General features: G+C 47.3%; 7 protein-coding genes across 7 annotated transcripts; 4 read left to right on the top strand and 3 right to left on the bottom strand.

Annotated features, from left to right (window-relative positions):
- Positions 1-81: 81 nt before the first annotated feature.
- On the top strand, positions 82-2,313 carry FOIG_09633 (uncharacterized protein). The gene has a single exon (XM_031209913.1). It carries the CDS (start codon positions 232-234, stop codon positions 1,873-1,875), a length of 1,644 nt encoding a protein of 547 aa, XP_031060164.1. The 5' UTR covers positions 82-231; the 3' UTR covers positions 1,876-2,313.
- Positions 2,314-3,074: 761 nt separating this feature from the next.
- Positions 3,075-4,060, bottom strand: FOIG_09632 (uncharacterized protein; the record flags this gene model as incomplete). The annotated part of the gene is made up of 3 exons (XM_031209912.1): positions 3,075-3,571; positions 3,617-3,947; positions 3,998-4,060. 3 exons carry the CDS (start codon positions 4,058-4,060, stop codon positions 3,075-3,077), a joined length of 891 nt encoding a protein of 296 aa, XP_031060163.1.
- A 1,555-nt stretch (positions 4,061-5,615) lies between these two features.
- Positions 5,616-6,445, bottom strand: FOIG_09631 (uncharacterized protein; the record flags this gene model as incomplete). Its single annotated transcript, XM_031209911.1, has 2 exons — positions 5,616-6,086; positions 6,224-6,445. The coding sequence occupies 2 exons, from the start codon at positions 6,443-6,445 to the stop codon at positions 5,616-5,618; spliced, it is 693 nt and encodes a 230-aa protein (XP_031060162.1).
- Positions 6,446-7,045: 600 nt separating this feature from the next.
- On the top strand, positions 7,046-8,611 carry FOIG_09630 (uncharacterized protein; the record flags this gene model as incomplete). The annotated part of the gene is made up of 1 exon (XM_031209910.1): positions 7,046-8,611. The coding sequence occupies one exon, from the start codon at positions 7,046-7,048 to the stop codon at positions 8,609-8,611; it is 1,566 nt and encodes a 521-aa protein (XP_031060161.1).
- A 117-nt stretch (positions 8,612-8,728) lies between these two features.
- FOIG_09629 (uncharacterized protein) lies at positions 8,729-10,680 on the bottom strand (the record flags this gene model as incomplete). Its single annotated transcript, XM_031209909.1, has 6 exons — positions 8,729-9,049; positions 9,105-9,523; positions 9,575-9,797; positions 9,853-10,275; positions 10,344-10,396; positions 10,446-10,680. 6 exons carry the CDS (start codon positions 10,678-10,680, stop codon positions 8,729-8,731), a joined length of 1,674 nt encoding a protein of 557 aa, XP_031060160.1.
- Positions 10,681-11,385: 705 nt separating this feature from the next.
- FOIG_09628 (uncharacterized protein) lies at positions 11,386-12,669 on the top strand (the record flags this gene model as incomplete). The annotated part of the gene is made up of 1 exon (XM_031209908.1): positions 11,386-12,669. The coding sequence occupies one exon, from the start codon at positions 11,386-11,388 to the stop codon at positions 12,667-12,669; it is 1,284 nt and encodes a 427-aa protein (XP_031060159.1).
- Positions 12,670-13,321: 652 nt separating this feature from the next.
- Positions 13,322-13,855, top strand: FOIG_09627 (uncharacterized protein; the record flags this gene model as incomplete). Its single annotated transcript, XM_031209907.1, has 1 exon — positions 13,322-13,855. One exon carries the CDS (start codon positions 13,322-13,324, stop codon positions 13,853-13,855), a length of 534 nt encoding a protein of 177 aa, XP_031060158.1.
- Between the last annotated feature and the right edge of the window lie 975 nt (positions 13,856-14,830).

The following is a 14,830-nucleotide window of genomic DNA, read 5'->3' as shown; positions in this document are numbered from 1 at the left end:
ATTATGTTTCGCGAATGCGGGGTTTGAGACTTCAACAATTGGTCAAGCAGTAGTCCGTCAGCACTAACTTCAATGCACCTTTGACAATCCCGTCCTTAAAAACTGTTGCCTTGATATAAATCCGTAAACTCCGACATCTTCGACTAATGATACAAAAAAGCGCCATCTGCATCTTAACAAAGGTGGGGTGAGCCCCATGAGCTTTCACTCAAACTACCACACAATCACACCATGCCGCCTGTTGAACGCGGTTGGATCACCTTCTTCGTCGACCGCGTCTTCGGCTGGTGGTCCGGCTTACCTAGAGAAACAAGCAGCTACACAACTGAATTCATCCAAATCCCAATCGGAGATGTAAAACTCGCTGCAAATCTATATCAACCAACCACTTCCCCTCGCGGCACGATTCTCATCCGTACGTCCTATGGTATCGCACCGCTCATGGCTCTTGGAAACGCACGTATGTTCGCTTCGCGAGGTTACCAGATCTTACTCGCCGCTTGTAGAGGCACAGATCCTTCTGACGGTCAGGACGTCGTACCTGCAGTTCATGAAGCAGAAGATGGTCTTGCGACTGTTGCTTGGATGCGTGAACAGCCTTGGTATACGGGATCTTTTGCTACTTACGGGGGATCGTACCTTGGACATACCCAGTGGGCTATTCTGACCGATCCACCGCCGGATATGAAGGCTGCTATCATCAGTACTGGCCCAGTCGACTTTGGTGCCTTTACTTGGGGCACTGGAGCGATGGAAACACATATGATCGCCTGGGCAGCCTTGATGACTGCTCCGAAGCGGGGTATCACTCCTGGCTTGCCATATATCAGGAAGCTACCTCAAACACTGCAGCCTGTGTACGATTCTCTGCCTCTCATAGATGGTATAAAGGACCATTTGCAGAATAAGGAGCCCCCGTGGCTGGAAGAATTAATCAGTCAAAGTAATACGTCCACTTCGTTTTGGTCGAGGGCTGATCAGAGTGTCGCACTGCAAAAGGCCAAGATTCCGATCTTGCAGTCTACAGGGTGGAACGATAGCGTTCTGCCGATGATTTTGAGCCAGCACAGCGGTTTAGTGGAACAAGGAGCACCCGCCTTTCTGACCATCGGTCCATGGTCACATCTTGGCTCACAACGAGGTCCAACGTTGATTGAAGGTTTACAGTTCTTTGATTACTATCTCGCCGGTCGCGGCACCGCTCCTAGAGCATCGCCATGTCGAGTTTTCGTTACAGGCTCGAATGAATGGCGAGATCAGAACAGCTGGCCACCGCTCGCTTCGTCCACGCGAGACTTCTTCTTATCACCCAAGACCCTCAGCAAAGAACAGCCTGAGCAGGCATCAAGTTCAAGTTTCACATTCAACCCCAATGACGCAACTCCTCCTATTGGTATGCCTCGGCCTTTCGACGATGTCCAGCCTACAAACTATAACGACACTGAGCTCGCACAACGCTCAGATGTTGCCGTCTTTGATACCCCACCACTCGAGAGTGATATAGAAGTCTACGGCAAACCATTGATCGAACTGCATCATTCCACCGATAATCCACACGCGGATATTCTAGTTCGACTTAGCGAAGTCGATAGCAGGGGAAAGTCTACCCGCATAAGTGATGTTTACAAAAGACTGGATCCTAAAAGAGGTCCTGAGCCGCTGAGTCTTGCGTTGGTGGATTGCGCGCATGTTTTCCACAAGAGAATGAAGATCCGTGTCATCATCGCTGGTGGTGCACATCCAGCTTATTTGCGCAACCTTGGAACGGGGGAAAACCAGGCATATGGGGCGACGACCAAACCGGCAGTTCACACGATTCATCATTCTAAAGACGCTGTGTCAAGACTGACTCTCCCTGTCAAGGCTCGAAATTAATCTTGCTTTTGACCTGGCTGTTCGCAACCGTGGCAATGGTAAAGCTGCAGTTGAAGGGCCGGCTCAAGCCGGATATCTCTACTCAAGAAGGACACCATCGGGGTATAAATGTGAGATCTGCAGGATCACCTGACTACGGAGAATGAAGATCGAAACTCGTGGCAGTAACTAGGACGACTATCCTTACTGGATTCTTTATAATAGGGGCATGAATATTTACAGAGATCTCCGGAATCGGTGCCAGGCGCAGTGAACTGGTGCTAGGAGTGGCTGGTGCGGTCATCTCAGGGCAGAGAGTATTTTGCAGATCTGCACGAATAGTAAGACATCTATCTAAAAAGGGCGACAAATTGACATCCTGCGAAATCTGAATGGATGGCCCAATTGTGGAGCAAATCAGTAAGTGACGTATATATTGCCAAATAATACACTTTGCACTATCGCACACTGGCACTGTAATTCATGTGATTTTGCCGATTAGCCGTTGAGCAAACCCTAATCCTTTTACCTATGACATAGTGCTCGTCATAAAAACCATATTCACGTCATTGCTGGCAGTTCTCAGCTGAAAGATTCCCAAGATAATAACTAGAGTCGTATATAAAACTTCGCAGAGTTTCTTCGGATTCATTTACTCTTGACCAGCACCAGACCTAGCGGTTAATCAACGCCCTTCTGGCAAGATAGAAACTCAAGAAAGACATCATGCCCGAGACAAAAGGCCAACGAGTAAGCATTTCCTTTAGATCCATTACTACCAACGTTCACCTTATTAATTAATTGCAGGAAAAGAAGGATCAGTCAGCGCTGCCGCCTCAACCCAAAGAAGCACACGAACATGAAGAGGTTTGTTTTCTCTATTTCCTGGAAGTCTTTACCTAAATCACAACTGACAGACTCAACAGCACCATCACGGTAAAGACTTTGCAAAAAGGGCCGGTCACGCAATCACTTTTGGCGCAGGTGCCACGATTGGATCAGACGCGGTAAATGGGATTATTAAAAACTTATGATAGCAGTTACTTTAACTCTATCAATCCACAACCCATCCGATAATATAGTCTAACTGTATCCAAGCGCCAAGAACCTGCAGTAATGGTTTAAAAAAGAGATAGTTATACTAAAGATTAATTAAAAATCTGCCAGCATCGAAACGTTAATAATTCAAATGTTTTATTATATCTACAAATACCGGATAGCTACAGTGATAGCGGTATCTCATCTACGCTCTTCAAGATCCGACTAGCTTCCGTCATGGGCTTCTTCTTTTTCGTCCTCACTCCATTCTCAAACCCTTCCCCCAAACTTATCGCCGCTCGCCTCGGTCTCGCAACACGAAGTCCAGAATCCCTCGTCATCTCAACGTCAGCTGCCCACTGCGCAACCTCCTCCTCTTCCGCCTTGATCTCTTGGTCCAATGTCCTTTCACAATGCGACCCAAATGCGAATATCCGCCCAAATGATGTAGGAAACACTTTGTGCAGAAATAGTCGAACTGTTGGCAAGCATGGGGCTGCGATACTGACAGAGCTTTCTATTCCGGCCCATACCATTAGGTCCATGTAGTCCCATGTTATGTTGTTGGAATGGCCGTAGAGAACGTTGTAGCGCATTTTGAGACAGCTTGCGATGAGGACGACAACTCCGAGACTGAACATCAACACGATGCCGAGCTTTCGACGGAAGGTTGATTTCGCTATCAATGTAAGCTTGCATCCTCTCAACATGTGGCTGGACATACTTTTCCATATGAGCGGTATTGGAAGCACTAGCACAACGACATCAAAGATGATATTGGTGATGTTGATTGACCATTGCAGTTTGTTCAAGTCCATGCACCAAAAGTCGACATCTTCTCCACCAAATCGATCCCAGTTCCATCGTATCGGTGTGCACTGGAAGATGTTCAGTGAAATGAACACTCCTGTGCTGAGACTGATGATGAGAATGCATGCCCAGCATAATTGGCAGAACAGCGTATAAACGTGGCACAGACGGATGTAGAACAGGATTATTGTGACTTTGGTCATTCCGAGAAGGAGACTGTAGACAGGACAGTCGATCCAGAAGAGCTGTTCAAGTTAGCTTTAAGCGACTGGCATAAGCAGGCAATGTATGATACCTTGAGTGCATGGGATAGATCATCGACGTTGACCCACCAAATATCCTGTCCAAATGCCGACATCAATGCTGCAATGCATTAGCCAGTTCCTCAGCATATGACTCGGTTCTTACCGTGGTGTCCAAGGCCAAAGTATACGGTGTAAATAACCAGAGAAATGAATGAAAGCCAATCTTCAGGCGAAATCTTTCGGACAATGAATAGCTTTGTGTAAACGCGAATAACTGCACAAAGGATGCAAAGAATGTGTATCGAAAGGTAAGGCCAGGCGTCATTCCGTCGATCTCGTAGTGGTCGCTCGCATATTTGGTCAAGATATCGCAACGAAGCTGGGACAGTCAATCTATGGTAGCCAGAATCCGATTTCAGTCGATTGCGTACCGAATACTTGTGGAACCTTGCAATGGCTCTTGAGGCAGGGTATCAACTTATTCTGAAAGGTAGTGGAGGTACAGAAGCAACTCGGCTCATTGCAGGCCGGGCTGATCAACGTTCGGAAGCAAATTTGCTACTCAAATCAGCAACAAGTATTACAAGGTGAACTTATCACAAACCGCGCATTCAGCAAGATTCGCGTCAAGAATTGAAGTGCTGCCCAGGCCAGTAAATTCAAACAAACTAACCAGCGCAGATAGCACGCCTGCCCTCATTGCAAGAGGCGCATCTCAAAACAGACATAGAGTTGAAGAGAACAAGCGAAGCTCAGAGGACCAGGGCCAGGGAATGGGGACACAAAAAGGGGAGAAGGCCGATGGAGATCGTTTTAGTGAGACAATCTTGATGCATGTGCTGGGTCCCAGGCTTCGGCAGTGGATTTTCCTGGGTGACGATCCTGGCCAAGCGTCTGTGCGAGCCGGTATCTGAGGATGAATAAATGTCTGAGCGTATCGGCAACAGAATGGCTATTGGAGCTTTAAAGTCCAAAAGGGTTCAACTATGCCTCTTGGCTCAGGATAGCTCAGGAACAATTTCTCACGAGCGATTCGTTTCATCAATTGCGATTGGTCGAGAAAGTTGCAGTGTCGATGAAACACTGAGTCGTGGCGTTGCTTGAGTTTGCACTTAAGACCGCTAGACCTACGCTAATGGGATAGCCCGAGTCATGACTATAATACTTCACGTGGGAATTACTCCGAAGCGCAAATCACTTGCATCATCATGGAGAAAGATTCTAGAGTAAAGAAATAGATACAGCCTTGGCTGTTTGGTCAAGTCTGTAATCTAATAAAGACATAATTAACGTGCCCTGAGCTATCCCTTGAAATACAGGTCTGAGCGGGTTATAACTACTGTAAAAGGTTCTGCTCTGCTGCTTCCATCTTCTCCCCCGCTTCAAAAACCGCCATATTTGCCTTCTCTATCTCATCATACCCGTGTTTCCTTTCACTAGCATCTTTAAAAGACGTTGAGATTGGCCGTTGCTAGCATGCTCGTGATCTTAACACTTGTGCAACTAATCTGAGTCGCGTAATGCGTTGGCTAAGTCCAGCTTTCCTTCCAGCATGGCGGCCTTGAGCTCGGGGTAGTTTGAGCTCCTCTATTCGGCAGAAAGGGACATCCTGTGAAGTAACCCTTCGGCTGCTGCAGACTGGCGAAGACGTAAAATCTTATCTTTGAGTTATTTCGGCTTCTTAGTATTACCTGCTGCATGTTTTTCTGCTGGGTGTTGGTCCTTCTCTCCGAGGTTGTAAGTTACCTCCCGATCCTTCACCTTCTTGTGTATAAAGCCGAGTTCTTTTACGTTTTCCAAGACAGTCCAGCGAGATCGTCGTAGTTGGTCTGTACTCCTCGAGGCAGCTTTGTATAGATGCTGCACTTCGTTAGAACGCCGCATGCAGAGCGGTAATTTTTCAATTTCTTGCTGTTTGAGTCTCTTCTTGAGTTCTAAATTCTGCTTTCGTAAGCCAGATATAGTACTGTCTTTAACAGTGTCTCCTCTTTTTTCCGGGCTCTTGAGAGGAGGGCGTTCTCTAATCGGCAGAGTGTTACCTGCACGATCCATAAAGGGCGACGTCTCCTCACGGTACGGCCGCCAGCCTAGAACTTCGTAGCCCGCTACTTTGACTGCACCGAAGGCATCAAGTGCACACTTATCATCGATTGGTTCACCAAACCGAGGACTTTCAACGGCAAAATCGTCGCGAAGGAGCAAATGATATCGAAGCCATGGAACGACAACAAATCCATATTAACCCTCGCGGATTGCGTCTAAATTACTGAACGCACCTTAGTCGGAGTAGCCCAAGCTAGGTGACATCTGCACAGCAAGCGCATCCCCGTCATTGGCGTATGCATCAAGCATGTATTTGAAAATGCAGTCACTTGAAAGGGATTCGCCGTGCTTGGTTCCGGTAACGGTAAGTCTTCCGGTAGATGTAGCTGCATCAACTTCATTTGCAGAGGAGTTCGGCGCAGGAGGTGATGTTGAGGGTTAATGAGCATTGCCATTATGGGCTGCGGAAACAACAGGCATTTCGGAGGAATCATAGGCGACAAATTTAAGAAAGGAGATGTGGCTATTGAGACTTCAATTGAGTGTGTTGATGAATTTGACGGTTTGCGTTGTTGTAGGGAGGCGACTGGATTGATCACAAGTGGCTGCTGGTTGCCCTTATATAGTCAATTCTTGAACAACCAAAACTCTACTCTATGAAGCACCGATGACTATATCAAAGGCCAATGTTCAAGAGTTAGTCCGGTGTTCAACCAACGACATGAGTATTCACATATGAACAAGCTGACATAATTTTCTTTAATTAATTTTGAATCACATAGTCAATCCCCGCTAAATTCAACGCAAAACTACCCAGAACCAGTGACATTAGATAAGGTACCAATTAAGTGGTCTAAAGATATACTAAGACACTGTAAACTTAACTAAACTTTTTTATCACTTAACTTAGAATATAGGTCGTAAGCTTTCTTACCTCTCCTTGCTGACATAACAACCCCCCCCCGCTACGGAACAGACGGCATTTCAATTATTGCGTACCATCTGAGCGAACATCAAATGAGATCTCAGTTATCTACAAACCATTCAGCACCACCATGACTGCATTGCCTGAGAACATTTCAGCATTCTTGAAATTATCTAATGAAATCTTGCTTACTGTATTTAGGCTATGCAAAAGCACAGAGCGAAAGCACCACAATGACACTATCTCCAGACTGAGATTAACCTGCCAGAGGTTTTGCCTGCTCTGCAGCGATTACGCTGTTCGTCGCTGCGGCACTTTAGATTTCAGCCGTCCAGAGAGTGTCAAGTTATTTCGACAAGTGCTTGAAAATCCTCGAATCGCAGAAGGAGTATGCGAAGTCAATGTGCGGTTGCATTTCTACCATCCATGGATTGCGGCCAGTCTTGACAACTTCACCGCAGCCACTTTGTCTGAATGGGGGCAACGAGCACACATTTTCGATGAGCCAATTGGCATCAACTCAGACGGACAAATGTCGTTTGAGTGCTTGATACAACGATTTGTCAACGACATACATATGCATAATGATGAGTCTGTAGAGCCATCTATATCGCGCAACAGGGCAGACGAGACAAGCTATCCAAAGGGTATCCTACAACATGCTTATGGAAAATACAAAGAAAGATACGATTCACAGATACTCTTGCATGGCGACGGCGCCTTTGCACTTGGGATAGCTGAGATCATGACGAGGCTGCCAAATATCCGGCATGTCACGCTCCATGACGGCGTTCTTGAAAACAACTATGATCTCGGCCGCAAGTTTGATCCAATTGACGAACAAGACACCTCAGCTCAAGCCGATATTCTAATCCAAGTCCTTTCTCGGCCTATGCTATGGGAGGAAGCACGTTGGATCCAGCCAAGCGAGTTCATCTGGCCTGGGGTTCCGACGAGATTACTCGTGGATATTCCCCTAGCACTGGGCGCAGTGGATTCACTGGTTATCGATCAACTCTCCATCCACGTATCAGCTGCGCCAGATTACACGACAATGCAACTCAGCAGAGATGACCGGGACAAGTTATCAGACGCCATCAAACGACTCGACCTGTTGCAGTTCAGCTTTTTGCCACGGTGCCGCAGCGGTTGTGGCCCGTGGATTAAGAATGGAGAGGAGAGCGATACGATCAGGACAGCGAGAGAGATGGAGGTCATCAATGAATACTTGGGTGCAATCTTCAACGCCAGATGCATAGCACATGCTGATATAAACCTTGGCGAATTTTGGTACAGCTTAGGTCTTAAATCCATGCTCGCTGCTCCGGCCTCAGTTGGTATTGGGTTCATGTGGCCTCCGGGGTCTGACTTGCGCTCCATTCACCTCACCGAGATCTCCGTCACCGCTATGCAACTTGGAGCATTGGCTGCGGCTCTCGGCATTGGATCAGAGGTCTCGTTATTTTTAGTTCACATCAAAGTAGGGTCATGGCGAGATGCTCTTCAAACATTGAGAGACGGGCTGCGTAATCCGCAGTCAGTTTCTATCAGATACCCAATTGGTGGTGAGGTTCAGAACCTCACAGAGGACCAAATTGAGTCAGCTTTCGGCTCTCGACACACAGAAGAGGGCACAAAGGCTGAATGTTACGCTATGGGGAGAATGGTAGAAAATCCACTCATTGCACCCAGATAGATACCACATAGGTTTTAAGGATAACGTTATGTTGGCTTAGACACAAGAGAACATTAGCAAACTGTGGACAGAATAGAGCTATATCTTATTACCTCAATTGATAGTTCACGATACACCCTATGCCCCTCCAGCTGTACGTTGCCCAACACCTACAGTTGCCTCCCCCTTCAAGCGATAAAACGCATCGATTTCCTCCTCATAAAGCTTCAGAGCAGCTCGACGTGAGATGGTTCCCTTCTCAGTACGTGGAAGAGGTCTTTTGGCATCTGCGATAATGATGTAATCTCTTCTCAAGTAGCCCCTCAGCAGCTGGTTCTGATCTGCTTGGTCAATGATATCCCCAAGAACCTTCCTCAGCCCTTCAATGGTCTCCGAGTCTCTTGGAGTATCGTCCTTCAGCTCTACCATTAGACAAGCGAACTTCTGCCCGTTTCCAATCTGTCAAATGTGTAAGCGATTCAAGATCATGCTGCACAACCTCAGGCTCACATACCATCACACATCCTTTGACATTGGGATGAGCACAGATCATGTTCTCCGTCTCGATGGGAGATAGCTTCTGGGCATCTTCCAAACAGATGATGTCGTTGCTTCTACCCATGTAGAGCCAGAGGTTAGGCTTTGTCGGGTGTTTGATGAACAAATCCTTGAAGTTGAATTCGTCCACGTCGCGAAAGGTATGAAAGATTCCTTGATGCAGAGCCCAGTGTTCATTCTTGACGGCGCGCTGCTCAAACAGACCCCTCTCGATTTCCGTGTACTCAAACCGGGCGTAAGGGTGGAACGAAACCCATAGGAAGTCTTCTTGCTCCACCAGCATGTCACCCATGAAGAGGCCTTCAGTTGTTCCGAAGAGATTGTGAACACGTACCACCTCATTCACCTTAGCGGCAAGCTCTGCGCTAACGGGGCCTGGAAGAGATTTGTTAACGGAGTGTTTGGCGAAGTGAAGTGAGAACGTACCTCCCCCAGCTCCGATGAACTTAGATGATTTGAACCTTTGCAGTACTTCAGGGTGCTGGCCCAGTTCGTTGACGTACACAGGCATGAAATGCCAAATATCAATGTTGCCATGGTCTGCAAGTGACGCAAGGAGATTCATGTCAGGGTGCACGCCAACAGGGCCCATCACGCTATGGGTGTCAAAAAGGAACGTCGCGAAAAGGTTCATAAAGATTCCGGGACCCTGCCTTCAAAGTCAGTTGCACCAGCTCCAAGGCCATGTAGTTGCCAAGACATACATGAAGAAGTACACAGGGAGAATAGAGTCTATCGCCCTTTTCATACAAGGTTGCCCAAGGACGAGCGCCGTTGTCACCCTCGAATGGCGGTAGAATGCGAGCGGCGTCCATGGTAGCAAGCAAGCCATTGCTGAGATAGATAGGCTTGGGCAGGCCTGTTGTACCAGACGTATGGAGGATGCAGAACGTGTCCCCCATTGCTTCGTCATAGGTCTTGGTATAAAGATAGTGAGGTGATCTGGACGCGTCGAGGAGCTCTGCTACAGTGGGAATCTCTATAATACGCAGCTTCCAGGTCTGCTGGATTTTCTCGACCAAAGGATACGGCGGGTAGTCGACCGGATGAACCCAAAGGCTACATTTTGTCGCCTCAAGGAGACCCAAAGCAGCTTCAATACTGTTACCTGGCGACAGAAAGATAACCTGAGCCTTGTTATCAGCCGTTCAAAGAAAGCCTTGAGACATTATCCTGGTTGGGTAACGTAACTTACTTGGTATCCTACTTTGACGCAGGCCAGATTCAGCAGGAAATAGCGAATGTCATCTTGTCTGGTCAGCATCCATCTGATACTGTATAAGCCAAAGATACTTACGTGGTCCTATATAACCAATGGTTTGGAATGATTCACTCTTGCCAACAAGAGATTCCAACCACCAGGCGGTCTTATTCACTGCGTTGGCAAACTTGCGAGCCGTAACCTCGGTGAAACCTTTGGAAATGTCGACAGACTTGGCAATGGAGTAAATAACTCGATCCGGTTCATCTCTGGACATCTGATCCAGGATGCAAGGAATGAGCCTCCTACCGAGTTCTCCAGCTGGTGCCATGGTTGTTGAGATAATGAGATTATGTGGAAGTGAAGCGATGTGTCATGTAATTGTGGGAGCTATTGAAATGGAACAGCAACACCAGGGACAGGCTTTAAACCACAGATGGGAGGGGCTATTACAGACCTGTCTAGTTGTCATGTTTTCTCGGTGCACGTCACGTACCGACGGGTGTGGCCGCATAACAGATAGCGCCGAGTTCACGTGGATAGATTTATGCATTTACTGCCCGAGAGCGTGCAAACTTCCGATTGGCAGTTGTCATGCTGCAAGTTGACGGCTGGAATTAAGCTTTCGGCCGAAATTGCCGTCAGAAAGGTGCGGAGCACACGGCAGTTGTTAGACAGGGATTAGTATGTGCGTTTATGGAGTCTCGGACATTCAATTGAAACATGCATCTTTCCTCGCGTGGGGCCTCCATTCGACAATTCAAGAGCTCCTCTTGCTTATTAATGATTTCAAGGCTCATTGAGAGGCTAGGAACGTAGCGTGGTATTCATACAACGTGTAGAGTGATTTGTTGTCTTCTACGAGGACATGTATCTAGTAAGCTCTGAAGCCACGTACACGCTCGAAGTCTGCACAACATTAGTTCCTCTTTTTATCCAAGGAGCCATCGCAGCACAGTATCAAACAAGTCAATTCTTCCGTACCTGGCACCTCATTGTCTTAACCCAAGCCATCAACAGCACCCAATCTATAGCCATGGAACTGGACCCAATCGCTATCCCGGATCCAATCATTACTGAGATTGATACTCCTACTGAAGATCCCAATACACCTCCAGATGGCGGTTACGGATGGGTCATCATCTTTGTTTGCTTCATTCACACATTTTGGATCAATCTCTGGGCCGGATCCTGGGGTATCCTACAGGCAGCTCTGCTTCGAACAACCCTCAAAGGCTCTTCGCTGAGCGCCTTGTCATTCGTCGGTAGTCTCGGTGTAGCCTTGGGTCCCGCGCTCGGAATACCCGCCATCCGAATAGTTCGAATCATCGGAGCTCGTGCAGGCATGACGATTGGAATTGTCATATATGGGCTCGGCTGCCTAGCGAGCAGTTGGGCTGTTGGAAGCCTCGTGGGGTTATTCTTCGCCTGTGGAGTCTCATATGGCATTGGATCAGCTTTCACAGACACCTTGTATAATACTCTTCCGGTGTTATGGTTCAAGAAGAGACTTGGGTTGGCGAACGGCATCGTCAAGCTTGGTGGCAGTTTTGGGGCTCTCGTTGGAGCTGTTTCAGTTGGCTATCTGACAGAAAGCGTTGGAGTCGCTTGGACCTTTCGGATATTGGGCATTGCGTCCCTCCTTACAGGCATACCCACCGCTCTACTCATCAAGGATCGTGGTGCTCCCCCAGAGTATCCTGTCAAATGGTCTGTCTTCAGAGATGCCTGCTTCTCATGGCATTTCGCGGCTGGCGCAGTTGGGATCTTCCCCATATATGCACCAACCTTCTTCCTCCCCTACATCAATAATGCTCTTGGGTTCTCAAACTCTACATCCATAGCCACGCTCGCTTGTCTTTTGGTTTGTATGTCAGTAGGCCGAATTCTGACAGGCTATGCGTGCGATAGGGTCGGTTCTATGAATGCCTTGTTCTTTACCTCTCTGGTAAATGCGATTTCTCTGTTTGCCGTTTGGCCTTTTTCTTCCAACCTGGGACTGGTTCTGTTGTTTTGCATTCTCAACGGACTATCAAATGGAGGTTTTGCAGTGGCGATTCCTACCGCCGTCGGTCGTCATTTACCAATCGATGATGCGCCAGGAGCCTTGAGTTTGCTTTTCACGGGATGGGCGCCTGGTATAATGGGAGGAAATGCAGTATCAGCGGCTCTCATTCAGGTTACGCATGCAGATGTTGCAGAATCCATTGTGCCTTTCCGGCCTGCCATGTACTATTTTGGTGGGACAGCCTTACTTAGTACTGCTTGCGGTGTTGTAGCTCGTTTAATCTACAGCCGGGATATGCGAGTGATTGCATGATAAGAGGAGGGTTGATGATTAGGGATTGATCTCTCAAGGTTCCATATTGGCTGAAGATTAAATGTTCTCACTACAGACATTCGCCAATACATGCTTTATAGTGCACATACTTTAAGAATTGTGCTGAATTATATTGATGTAGTCTTTGGGTGATATTCCTGGCTTAAAGCTCAGTTACAATTAGGCCGTTTGAACCATTCTCAATCTCGAGACAGGTTACATCAATGACAAGGTAGAGTTCCAACGTAGCTATTCTACTACATTCTAATCAAAAGCATCACTAATCCTGAGTACATTGGAGGAACTTGACCCCGGCTCGGCAATCAGGCAATTGGTCAAAGAGTCATTTCAGACTTGTGAAGATTATACGGAGTGACAATTTGAGAACTGAGATCGGAAACTTCATCGGACAAGCTACTCTCAACAGCATCCTCCTCTCCGGGCTTTACAGGGGGTTTTTTTAACTGCCGAAACTCAGTGCTGTCACCCAACACGTACCGCGACATCTAAAATGTTGGTAGCCGAACGTACTATTTAGTATAAATCCCAAGCCGTACCGGCATCACATTGCCAGATTAACCACCACTAGTCCTGCACTCTCAAACTATCTCCTCACAACGTCACTTGAATTCAATATTCTTCATTATCCACAATGGCCGCAGCTGTATCCAACGCTCACCATTCCCTGCCTCAAGCAAGACCCTCCTCCGCAGGCCAAAGCCACTCTGATATTCTCAAAGTTGTCCGGTCCGATCAGCCCTTCAAATCAGCGGCCATATCCCTCGTTTCGCTCCCACCCGGAGCCCTGTTTGCCAAAATCACCGAGGCAACCCATGCTCCCCAAGCTACCTGGACCTCGTTCCAGACTGGCCGCGATGAGCACATGGAGTTCAACTCTGACATTGTCTTCATCAATCACTCCTGCGATCCTAACCTCGTGATTGATACTGCACGCATGGAGGTTCGCGTGGCGGATGATCGTCATATCGCAAAGGGTGACGAGCTGACTTGGTTCTATCCAAGTGCGGAATGGGAAATGGCTCAGTCGTTTCCTTGTGAATGCGGAACAGAGAGGTGCCAGGTTGCCATTCGGGGCTCACGATACGTTGAGCCTGAGAGGCTGAAGGGGTACTTCTTGAACGAACATATACACGAGCTCATGAAGGAGCAGGAGCTCAAGCAGTAACATGCATTGAAATCCCAGACCTTGTTACTGTAGCATAGAACTTACAGCAAAACCATACTCCTAGCTCTATAGTCCAATGACAATAACAAGAGTTACTTAAAGGCTATCGATTTACAATCTATTAAACTTCCCAAAATTGAATTATAGGTTCGTAGAGTTGCTCTTCGATGATAACTTAGGTTGTGGTCTTTTTTGCCTGCATTGGCCAACTTGAATTCACCTTCTTGTTCATAATTATTCGCTCAGACATTGCCTATCGGGATGTTGAAGGTTGCCATTGGCTTATTCTACTTATTAAGACACAAGGAAACAATAGCGGGCACTATGAGATACTACCACAATCTGATTTCAAAGAGTTCTTTCCTGCAATATGCTTGTATTCATGGTCCCTACGAGTTCTTACGTGGCCTGCATCTTGGGCCTTCCGAATATTATAGTTTATAAAACCCTCCGAACCCCCTGTTACAGACTTGACAATCCCGGTAACCGGCTTGCATCCAGGATCGACAACACGGCTCGGCACATCAAAAAGGAAGCTTCAGGTTGAATATGGACTTCAGAAGTGCGATGGTCTCGGACTATAAGCAATAATGCAAAGAGCTCAATCCAGATGTTGGGAGCCATTAATATATTATTTTGCCTATATATTTCCCGTCTTCCCGAGTTCAAAATCATTTGAGTAAATAGACATCAATTAAACAGAGCAAGAGTGCTGGTCTCAGAGTCATACTTTTGACAAACATGGTTCAGCATTTCCTTCCACCGTCGACGGCAACAATGCTCTTCCCCATACGGGTCTCATAGTGCATAACTGTGGATGATCAACGGAACACTGTCTATGATAGACAGCGAGAAGACACGAGGCTTCCAGATGATCATGACCTTTCGTCGAGTCTTAATTGGTGCGGCAATACCCTTGTGCTGTTGGAGTTACATTATAACTTTCTTGATCATGATGCTTGAGGCTCGGGCTTC

Source organism: Fusarium odoratissimum (assembly GCF_000260195.1).
Source record: "Fusarium odoratissimum NRRL 54006 unplaced genomic scaffold supercont1.16, whole genome shotgun sequence".
NCBI lineage: Eukaryota > Fungi > Ascomycota > Sordariomycetes > Hypocreales > Nectriaceae > Fusarium > Fusarium odoratissimum.
Note: the sequence above shows the minus strand (reverse complement) of the source record. Positions and strands in the feature narration are given on the sequence as shown.

What these genes read in the sequence shown, in the direction of transcription:
- FOIG_09633 (XM_031209913.1), top strand. Translation starts at nt 232, where the DNA reads ATGCCGCCTGTTGAACGCGGTTGGATCACCTTCTTCGTCGACCGCGTC.